We start from the raw sequence: 11,092 nt of genomic DNA on the forward strand, positions 1-11,092 counted from the left end.
ATAAAATCACCATATGATAACAGATCAAATTTACAGAAGAGAACGATGTTATCGTCTACCAATGTATCAGAATACAGTCATGATTTTTATCGATTAAGCGTCACGTGATACGCGGTCAATTATTATTTATTACGATGAAGTTTACTTGTTAGTACTCTTATCGCTATTTTTCTTCTTATCATACAAAAATGTGTGATCCATTCGAGTGATTCATCCCAATGAATTTTATTACTTATGTATTACACTTATTATATATATATATTTTTTTCTTTTCATCGTGCAAGAATGCTTTACTCTCACTTTCGTCTCCATATATTTTTTTATTCAGATCTCAATAAGAATTTTTATTTACAAAATTATTATGTTATATGTACAAGAAATATTTATATTGTATATATATGCAAATAGCTTTATAGAATTAATATTATATACAACTATTCGTTTTTATAATCGTTAATGAGTGACATTATGCAGTCACTTCTGGAAAAAGATTTACTAGGAGGTGATCTAGTAAAAGATACGCCAGATGCTTATTGAATGGCGCGTTTTGTAAAGGGTCTAAGAGAGAATCCATGAGATTGTTCCAAGGCTTGGAAAATCCCATTAACCACCACAAGGAATGTAGCCCCTCCTTCGCCGTTTCGTAGTAATTTCGACCTTTTCCTTGCGAAGGAAAGTCCTTCATGTAATTTTTGCCCACTATTTTCGCGTGCAGAAGCTTGACGACGATGGAAGCGCGGCCACCACTCAGAAGCTTAACTAGAGTGTTGTAGAACACCACATTCACAATAGGATCTAGTCTTTTACGCGATAGAAAGGCAAACATCCAGAAAAGTCGCGAAATAATCGGAGGTACAGTTAGCAGACCATCAACTGCAACGTAATGACATCATTTTTAACAATCGTCATAAATAATTGCGTGAACCCACTTGAAAAATATAAATTTTGGACTTACGAGCTTCAACGATGCATAAACTTGCACCTTTCATGTGATCCCGCTGCGGTAGACTGCACGGCAAATTTTGGAAAGTAACTGGAAGATTTAAATTATTGCCGAATACCTCGTCTATCAGCTTTCTACCTTTGCTCTCCGTTTCGCCGAGATGCTCGCTCGACGGCTCGACACCCATATCCATGTGCTCGTATTTCGTGTTCGTGGACGCCAAGAAAGTGCTCATGAATTTATCGAGATGTTGTCCCTTCTCCTTCCGCAATTTGTAAGCCATGCTCTGATACAGAATGCCAATGTCAGGTGTGCTATAGTTTGCGAAATACGGTTTCAAGTTCGGCGTCGTGAGGAAGGTGTAGAGGAGCTCGCTGCTTCTCAGCATCGGTTTGGCCAACAACTTCTGCAGAAACTCCTCGTAACGTTGACGGTTAGCCGTGAGGGACAAGTGTGGATTTTTGCGCGACGGTAACGGCGAGTCATTCAATTCCTTGTCACCGTGGAATTCGGCGAGTCGCGTTCGCAGCGTATAGAAATCTTGATCCTGCCGCAAGACCGTCCACGATTTAGCCTCCGCTACGCTGTGAACGGCAATCATGTACACTGGTTGCGTGCCACCGCCGTCCACGTGTGGGACGGCGACACGCCACGTCGTTAAGTCGCGATGACTCTTATCGCCGAAGCCTTTGATTTCGTTATACGCTCGAGCCGTGCAATCTACTTCTTCGACCGGGTAGGGGTCATGCAATTGAAACGGCGTACCGTCGATCGTAGTTGGGCGTAAAACACCATCGACCTTGCCTTGTAGTTGATTATTGAATCGCATAGGAGTAGATGTACCTCCACTCGCACTACTGTAAGCGAATATACGTGTTTATACAATTATTATAATTGTGCAAATTTTTATTAAGAACTAACACGTATAAGTTATGTCTAAATTTACAAGATGTAACATCCATTTAATTTTTATTCGTTAAAAAGAACGCTATATTAGGAAATTGCCATTTTTTCTGCTTTATTATTAGTAATTATAACTATAACTCAGACATATAATAAAAAAGTAAGCAATCGCGAAATAAAATAACAGGATTAAAATGTATGATGAGTTTAAAAAGGTGTATGTACATCTTAGGAGTTTACTTACTTAGCTGCTGCAGTAGCTTTTGTTTGTTCTGACAAGTGACCGCACAAGAGTTTATATAACTAAAACACACAATAAGTAAAGATATTATTAGAATGTAAAATTTCATTATTAAATTTAATATGTCAGGATTTAAAATATTGAAAATAAATAAAGATAAATCATAAAATGTCTTTTACTTGGTAACTATGATGGAATGATGGTAGACAAGTACTTTCTAGGAGCGCGTGTGCTTCTTGATGAGCTTGATAAAAGGGCCGTGATGTCCGCAGTTCTTGAATTTTTTCTGGCCCACCTTCCAGTACTGGAAACAAACATGTATATATGTATAATCCGTATAATAGTATTTGAAACTGAAGTTATTTATTTACAAATTGCTCACTTTGTCGTATGCCTTTCGATATATGCAACGGTAAATATAAATATTCTGAGCCATCAGGATCAAGATATACCGTGTACATATTTCGAACATCTGTGTATAAGCTTTTTTCAGCACTAGTCGACATTTCCGGATTTAACATACGTTTACTGAGATCGTCTAAAATTAAATAATGTAAATTATAAGTTATTAAAAAATTTATATTAGATTATGTCAAAAGTTTTATACGTACCAATATCTAAACAAAATTGGAAAAGATTCATGGGTCCTGATTCTTTGATGTGCTGCATAAACATATATAATAGCTCAGGATCATTCAGGATTTCATTTAAAGATGGTTTGAAGCAACTGTGCGTGATATGTGAATGCATCGCTGGATTTGTCACCCAAGATTGCAATATCGGTACGCTGATGCTCTCTGCAGCGTTAGATAGAATAGTGTCACGGTGAGTGGATAATGTTACTAGCATATTTATATTTTCTGGATCCGCGAGCGCATCAATTGCCGGTAAGAGCACCCAATTTGCTAAAATTTCTCGAAGTATCACCTAGAAGTACACATAAATTGAAAGAAGCGTATGAAACAATTGTTTTTTTATATCATAAATGTCTCAAATACATAAGTATACAGTAAATGCAAAAGCTGGAGTGAATTTTGAAAGAACGTAATATCACCTTATTGTTTGTCGAGACATGTATGGCGGGTAATAAGTGCGGTAGCAGCGCGGTGACTAATCCCCGTAAATAATTCAACTCAGCTTCCCTTGAATAGGCAGCTGGATGAATTTTGGAGCTCAAGCAATTTCCGATGTAATCTTGGAGCGTTTTCACTTCAGACTTGGACACTTTGAGCAGCGCATTCCAATCTTGAGCGTGTTGTATGGCTAGGGGAATCAAGCCGTCGAAGGCGATGGTCGCTGTGTTTGCACGTAATAATCGAATGGCGATATTCTTCGCCGCTGTTGTTATAGCTAAACGTAACTGCTGTATGAAAGCCTCGTTCGCCGAGAAATCCGAGTACCATGTGCAGACGTAAATTTGCAGTACCTCCTCCAGAAGCTACAAAATAATTCACGTGTCTCTTGCCAACAAATAAAGAATAAAAAAAATTTGTGTGAGACGGTAAGATGTGTAACGATTAATTACTTGCTCCAATGCGTGGTCAAAGTCCTTTGGTACTTTGACCTTGGTTGAATGCGGCAGCAATTTATGCCTTTTACAGGTGTTCTTGCTGCAGACACTGCACGAATCCTTAACTTCATATCTCGTGGTAAACTTGTCGTTTATATTGAACCTCGTCAGCAAACTGTCGACGCATTGCACCAGCTGAACGGCGTAAAGACTGGCAATCACGTAAATACCGGCTACAATGAACACCCACGCAATGCTGCAAAAAGAGTAGAGTAATAGAGTAAATCTCATATATAATTGATATATATTATTGGCAAATATGTCATTTACCTATTAAACACAACCACGATAAACGTGATAAGGAAAACAATGATCGCCGACACTGCGGCGCTAAAAAAATATAGATCCTGCATCTCGTCGCTGTTGAATAGCACGCGATGCTAAGAGAGATAATTTTGTCTAATAAAACATTTTTGTGGTTATCACAGGGCCACTTTTAATCGAAGAAGCTGCTTTCTCGGCGGCCTCGGCGCACCGAGACACATCACACAGGTCGTCTTTTTTATTGAATTTCACAAATGACAGCTTCAAATGGCGACTCTACGGCGGCCTGACAAGTGTTTAGGTGCTGTGAAAAGTCTCAATTGCGACAGACAATTAACGGTAAATCACGGTGGAGAGAAACAAAGAACAACGCGGAAAAGGAGTCGATTTTATTTTATATTTCCGATGCGATGATTCAAGAGCGGATTCAGCGGATTGAGAAACTTTTTGATATCGCTAGAACAATGATGAGATAACCTAAACAGACATGTTATATCTATATTGTATATAGATGCGTTTGTGTTGTCGTTTGATATATTGTAGTCTCGGATTTTGTATCCCATGTGATATTTTGATGAAAGAAACAAAGCCGCAAACGATGTCGAGACCCCCGGATCCGAAATTTCTGCTACGCGGCGACATGGATGAGAACGTTCACAGTTTGTTGTTCTCGATTAATTCTGATGTCGAGCATCTCTACGCTGGCGATGGAAAGGGCACAGTTCACATTTGGGATTTAAAAGTAAACAGTTGTGTTCTTCTTAGTAAATCGTAATAGTTTAATTGAATTTAATTAATAAAAATTTATACACCGCGTGAGAAAGAGAGAGAAGTACTGTATTTGACATGCATGACATAAATTTATACGTAGAAAAGAATGTTGAGATTTGTTAAAAGAATTAAAACTGTTTTATCATGTTGCAGACGAACAGGATAAAATATCAATTGTCAGATGGACAGAGTCCATGCTTTAATTTACATACAACTAATGAGACTGATTTAATAGTACAACGAAGACACGGAGTGATTGATGTGTACAAAATAAGTGAATCAAAGTGGATATTAGACAGAAGCACCAATTATGAATTTTGCAGTTTTTGCAGGTATATTAACAAATAAATCAGTTGTAAATATATTAATAAACAAGTCTATTAAAGTTAATATCAACATTTTTTTGTATCACAGGTCTCAATTGTTATCTGAGAAGGATGCAGTGTTGATTCCACTTGATCATTCCACAGTAGGGATATTATCATTGAAAACATTCAAAGTGGAGTCAACGTTAGACCCATCCAAACTGTCCTACAATGACAAATTAGGTATGGTAATGGCGATGAAACCGTTGGTGGATACGAATGGCTTGGTTCTAGTTGCTTATGAGGGCGGGAAATTATTGTTGTGGGACATGAGGAAGAACGATGTCCTCAGTTCTCTCACTGTGGAACAATATCCAATGACTTTCGATTTTGACGCCTCCTTGATGCAAGGCATTCTTGGTAGCGCGTCAGAGAAATTGGAGGTGCGTAACTCTACTGTCTAGAAAAAAAAAATTTGTATCACTCTGATATTGATAAGTTATATATTTATAAAAACTTTTAGATTTTCGAAATGTCACCGAATCATACTTTATCTCACAAATCTACGAGACTATTGGAGCATGTTTCTGGCATAGCCACTCTTTCTGTAAGACCGGACAAAAAGATTGTCACGGCCGGCTGTTGGGACGGACGTTTGATGTTGTTCTCTTGGAAGAAATTACGGCCACTTGCGATATTAAAAGAACACAGAGCAAGTATATACGACATTGTTTATTCGCAATGTAAAGTCGAAGCTTACGATACCAAGTGTTTAATGGCAGCGACTGGCAAAGGTGGCTATATATCTATGTGGGATATATATAATTAGGAACCTCACAAATGCATACATGTACATTTATGTATACAAAGCAACAAATATAAAAATATATTGTATAGTTATTGCAAATGATCTAAGTCTTTCTTCGTATTCCTGTATATCAAAGGAAGGGACTGTTGCATTTATATAATCATGGTTATATAAATTCTCTGAGTAGTAAAATGCATTTTGTTTATTATACAACTGTACATGTGGTTTTTTTTTATCATTGCCATCGAACTATGTGATACGTCTTTTTACCAACTCTAAGCAATGATATATTATTACTTAGTATATGGATGCCAGGTACAATTACCTCATTTAAATTAGTAATTTTTTGATGATTTACATAAAATCCGCCCGCTGTTATGATTCGTTCAGCATCGTGATCGGTTTTAAAGCATTTTGCCTTCTTTGCTAGCTCGTACACGGTGATCCCTGGCTCAGATAAGATCTCTACTATGGTTGCGCCTTCGAACACATCTGTTAGTTCCGATGCATTTAATCTTACAAATGACTCAATTGATTTATCATACAATGCTGCAGAGGCGCGCTTTGCGGCCAGCAATCCATCCTCTGTAAGAAGTTAAATGCGGTAAATCATAAGTAAATAACAATAATTTGTTAATAAAAATTACCTCCGTGTGCTAAAAGCGTAACTTGCTCCGCTAATAATTTTTGTGCCCTTCTCTGTTCCGGATCGTTCATATGACCGTTCACAATTTCAGTAATTTTATTCAACGGTATAAATGTGAATAGTTTTAAGAATTTTTCGACGTCGGAATCTTTGGTTCTGATGAAATGCTGATACAGCTGGAAGCTCGAGGATTTCGTCGGAGACAGCCACACCGCGTTCAAAAGAGACTTTCCAAATTTCTTTCCACCTTCAGCTGTTATAAGCGGCAACGTTATGCCGTAAACTTCTTTTCTCAGACTTTTTGTGATCAGGTCGTATCCAGACATGATATTACCCATTTGATCACTGCCACCAATTTGGAAGCGACACTTGTAATTTTTCATCAACTGAAGCCAATCATACGCTTGGAATACTTGATACGTGAATTCAGTGAAACTCATCCCTATGTCGGAGTTCAATCGCGATTGGACGGAAGATCTGCCCAGCATTGTGCCCATTCGAAAATACTTTCCAATACTTCTGACAAATTCAATGACGTTTACGTTTGTATACCAGTCCAAATTGTTCATTATAATTAGAGGTTTCAGCTTCGTTTCCTTGTTTTTCCAAAAGTAATCCTTGTGATTATTAAATATGGTCTCTATGTTCTTTGCGATGCATTTGATGTTCTCCTCGATTAAATGCCTTTCCATTTCGACGCGTTCAGATTTCCTATGACTAGGATCACCTATTAAACCTGTAGCTCCTCCTACTAAGGCTATAACTTGATGTCCCGCTCTTTGCCAATGCAGGAGATTCATCAGGACGAGCAGATTGCCGACATGTAAACTATCTGCTGTTGGATCGAAGCCAGCATAGACGCATTGGGATGACTTTTTCAGTATATCTACTATTTCATTTCTGAAAAGATGTATATAAATTGATGTATAATACTTATAAATATCAGAAGGTGATATAACGTAAACAATTCTTATAATATCAAGTTTCACAGCGTAAGATAATTTCGTATACTTACGTACTAGTATCGGGAAATATATCCTCGTACATGCCCCTCTCATGAAGTTCCAATACATTTCTGCTGCAGTAAAATCTGCGTTTGTAAACATTAACGTTTCTGACGGTGGAACATAACCTTAATAAAGAACGTGCGTTCATTTCGCCGTATATTCGTTTCGACTCTAGAAATGATACGGATAATTATTTTCGAAACTAGATTTTGTCCTGAACTTGCTGTATAAAAATGTGCGTAAGTACGTAAATTCATACAATCACTAATATTCGCAATTCAAATTTAAGGATTATACCGTCGGCCGATCTCAACCTCAAATAATGCGGCATCTGCCGATCTGCCTGCACTGCCTGCTGATCTGCTTCGCCATAGCACTCATAGCAGGGTATATGTAAGATACTGTGGTAGCGAATGTTGACATTTTAAGAAATAAATTTAAATCGAAACATTTATTGTATGTCGATATATTTACAAAAGAATACATATAAGCACATTAAATATCAGGCTAAATGTTTCTGTGTGCAATCATAAGTTTTTATTATAGTATAGTATAGCAAAAGCAAATTTGCTTATTAATATCCTATTTTAGAGGGTGGTGTAGCAAAATATTTCTTGTTTCTCCTCACAAAAGAGCGGCTGTAAATAAAAGTAAAATGTGAAATAAAGAAAATACAGACTATATGTAGACAAGATGCAATCTATGCGTTATTTACCTAGAAGAGAGAGGTGTATTGAAGAAACCCCGGGAGATACTACGCTTGAGAAGTGACTCTACGGATGGCGTATGTTTTAATTCTCCCGTTTTCGGAGTGTTAATGCCATTCAAGTTTGTAGGGTTCACGTAAGTTGCCCAATAATCAGATGGAATTTGAAGTAAACCCTCCACTATCTAGAACATAAAATACATTACATTATTATTTCCCATATCAGCTATGTCACATTATCAAAAGTTTCTCTTACCGCAACTTGATGTTTAGTTTCGTTTAGCATGAGAGATGGTTCCTGGGAGCTGTAACCGACTAAGGTTGGTCCAAAGACCTTGGCGAGATTACTGATGGGCATCTTACATTCAGCGCTACTCGATACTCTCTGTAAATGTAACATCAAAAAGGCCAGAGTATCTCGGTTTGGTTGCGGTAGTTCTGATATTGCTTGATAAAGAGCGGCGTCAGTGTCCTGTTTGTCCGTAAGTTGTGTCGCGCGTGTGAAGTCTTTCAACAAACCGACGGTGATCAGTGGCTCGTGCAATGATCTATAAAATAAGAATTTAAGTAAATACATATACTGCATCCTTTATGTACAATGCATATTTTAGGTGATGTACCTGAGAAAATCTTTCAAAGTAGAGCAGATAGTCGCAATATCGACGTTAGAAAGATTCGGGGCACCTTTGTTTTTTAGGAATTTCTCTTTAAGAGCTCTGGCATCTGCGGCTGCTCCGTTCACTCTGTATAATCCTTGCTCGTTCATTCCGCGTAATTCAACCTCGTTAATGCAGTGAACTACTATGGAAGGTACCATAGGTGATATCATAGGTGTATAATCAGCTATAGTGCCCTATACATGAAAATAGTATTTAGTGAAAATATATTGACGTAAAAATGTTTTATTGACGTGGAATTTATAATAATGATATTACAGGTGCGCCGCGTAACGTAGGCGTATTTCCCGTTGGGATACATGGTAGTGGTACTAAATTTTTACACTCAATATGAGCCGTAGCTCTACAAACTCTGCACTTCTGTACGGGCTTTCCAAATCGGATTCTATTAATAAATTAAAAGGCATTTAGATTTTTCTTCATATCTATAACTCAATCTTATCAATTTAATTATAAGCAATACAAGCTTTTAATATGTTCGCGTAATAGAAGAATAAACTTACTTTTTTCCACAAGCTGTGCACAGCTGTGTTCCGACCAAAACAGTTTTGGCTATAAAATTATGATTCCTCGACATTTTTGTATTCATGGTATAGCCACCAATATTTGGACTTGGTTTAAAGACATCCTCCGAGTCTGAAGTCGATGTAAGAATATCAGCCTTTGGCGCTGATGGCTAAAAAGAAGAAAATTATTTCCTATAAAATTCTGCACATATATTTAAAATGTAGAATAATTAAATTACATGATTTAGTAACGTACCGCTATATCGATTGGCATTTCGTTAACATCGATGTGCGACAATTTTGATTTGTTATGTTCCGTACTGCTCTTACGCCGCTTGCGTGAATTGTGTACGGGCATCTGGGGATCTGCGTTTTCATCACCGGGTATAGCCTCGATCGTGGACGATGCAGTAATTGTACCATCCTTTGGCATAACTACGGTAGTAGTAGCTACTATTCTATCAGAAGGGTTTAATTCTGTAGCTTTGTGCAATGCGCTGCGACGATGCTTCTTGGAATATTCACTACTGGGGCGATGCTCTTTCCACTCTCGCTTTTTCTGACTTTGCAAAATATTGCTGGTGTCCAAGTCATCTTCTGATCTCGATAAGCAGTTCAGGTCACTCAATAACGAGCCAGTGGAATTCAATTCCGCTATCGTGTTAAGCCTAAAATACAAATAGTATGATTTTGCCACATAATCCGATATAGGATCTGTTTTCTATTGCTGAACTGGCTGCACTAGCAATAGAAAACAGATCCATAGTTATCAGTCTTCAAGTACTAAAATGCTTATACTTACTTGTCAAAGGGCATGTCTTGAGTATGCATGCTACTTTGACGATTCAATGAAGTGTTATTAAGAAATTGCAATTTCTCTCTTGTTTCATCATTTATATTTTTCTCTCTGTCATTAAACAGGAAATCCCTGGCCGTAGCAATTTGTTTTTCCTGGAAAACGATATAGATATGAATAATTTGACTTGAATATTACAGCTAAAACATCTTTTAGAAATAAAAGAAGTATCAGCTACCAAAAGATCTCTCTGCTCCTCAGCAGCGCGACGCTTGCGGTTCTCCTCTTCCAAGTTTCTTCTTGCATGACGCAGTTTTCTATCGAAATCCGCAATTTCGTTATGGGCCTTGTCCAAAGCCGAGTGAAGTCGTTGACATTCTTGTACCGACTCCAGCCATTTCTGTCTCATCTCCTCTTGACTTTCAGCGAATTGCAGGAATTCTGTACAAAGCAATATTGAAGCAACATGTTCATATCTATAATACATCTATAATTGTAGAAAAATCTACCAAGACTATTGCGAAAAACTAACGAAATGAGTAACGAGCCTGCGATAATATTGATTATATATATAACTATTAACGAACCTTCCTCGCAGGATCCATTTACCAAGACGTTCGTACATCTCACCAGCTCGTCATATGTAGCTAAAAGTGACAACGACGTCATTCTTGTGGTTATTTTGTTGCTTCTAAACTGCTATTTTGCTGACATGTCACCGGCCTGCAACACTTAGCGTTTCGTTCGTCGCGTGGTCGACGATAGTACACAAAAACGGTTCAATGAAACGTTAAATCCGTACGAGCAACCGCACGCGTCGTACCGGTCGTACGCCGTCCTCGTCGGAGTTTGGAGTTTTGAAAGTCGCCCCTTTTCTGACCGTTAAGTTGACGGACATGACCTCTAGTGGAGAATACGTGAATTACGGTTAGGGAAGATTCTCATTTCG

General features: G+C 37.9%; 4 protein-coding genes across 4 annotated transcripts; 1 reads left to right on the forward strand and 3 right to left on the reverse strand.

Annotated features, from left to right (window-relative positions):
- Positions 1 to 300: 300 nt before the first annotated feature.
- Positions 301 to 4,070, reverse strand: LOC139770323 (sorting nexin-14). Its single transcript, XM_071702226.1, has 9 exons — positions 3,928 to 4,070; positions 3,613 to 3,853; positions 3,142 to 3,525; positions 2,699 to 3,014; positions 2,470 to 2,625; positions 2,267 to 2,391; positions 2,091 to 2,149; positions 956 to 1,800; positions 301 to 873 (listed from the first exon to the last, which is right to left on the reverse strand). The coding sequence occupies exons 1-9, from the start codon at positions 4,008 to 4,010 to the stop codon at positions 467 to 469; spliced, it is 2,616 nt and encodes an 871-aa protein (XP_071558327.1). The 5' UTR covers positions 4,011 to 4,070; the 3' UTR covers positions 301 to 466.
- Positions 4,071 to 4,432: 362 nt separating this feature from the next.
- On the forward strand, positions 4,433 to 5,907 carry LOC139770326 (guanine nucleotide-binding protein subunit beta-like protein 1). The gene is made up of 4 exons (XM_071702230.1): positions 4,433 to 4,663; positions 4,846 to 5,024; positions 5,107 to 5,440; positions 5,521 to 5,907. The coding sequence occupies exons 1-4, from the start codon at positions 4,433 to 4,435 to the stop codon at positions 5,824 to 5,826; spliced, it is 1,050 nt and encodes a 349-aa protein (XP_071558331.1). The 3' UTR covers positions 5,827 to 5,907.
- An 85-nt stretch (positions 5,908 to 5,992) lies between these two features.
- Tyrrs-m (Tyrosine--tRNA ligase, mitochondrial) lies at positions 5,993 to 7,817 on the reverse strand. The gene is made up of 4 exons (XM_071702229.1): positions 7,756 to 7,817; positions 7,467 to 7,629; positions 6,453 to 7,351; positions 5,993 to 6,390 (listed from the first exon to the last, which is right to left on the reverse strand). The coding sequence occupies exons 1-4, from the start codon at positions 7,787 to 7,789 to the stop codon at positions 6,041 to 6,043; spliced, it is 1,446 nt and encodes a 481-aa protein (XP_071558330.1). The 5' UTR covers positions 7,790 to 7,817; the 3' UTR covers positions 5,993 to 6,040.
- A 73-nt stretch (positions 7,818 to 7,890) lies between these two features.
- Positions 7,891 to 11,016, reverse strand: Tum (Rac GTPase activating protein tumbleweed). The gene is made up of 10 exons (XM_071702228.1): positions 10,731 to 11,016; positions 10,382 to 10,584; positions 10,150 to 10,298; positions 9,604 to 10,015; positions 9,345 to 9,517; positions 9,100 to 9,226; positions 8,785 to 9,017; positions 8,421 to 8,712; positions 8,174 to 8,349; positions 7,891 to 8,096 (listed from the first exon to the last, which is right to left on the reverse strand). Exons 1-10 carry the CDS (start codon positions 10,810 to 10,812, stop codon positions 8,033 to 8,035), a joined length of 1,911 nt encoding a protein of 636 aa, XP_071558329.1. The 5' UTR covers positions 10,813 to 11,016; the 3' UTR covers positions 7,891 to 8,032.
- Positions 11,017 to 11,092: the final 76 nt, after the last annotated feature.

Source organism: Temnothorax nylanderi, unplaced genomic scaffold, assembly GCF_030848795.1.
Source record: "Temnothorax nylanderi isolate EJ_2023f unplaced genomic scaffold, tnyl_v1.0 TNYL_tig0028_pilon, whole genome shotgun sequence".
NCBI lineage: Eukaryota > Metazoa > Arthropoda > Insecta > Hymenoptera > Formicidae > Temnothorax > Temnothorax nylanderi.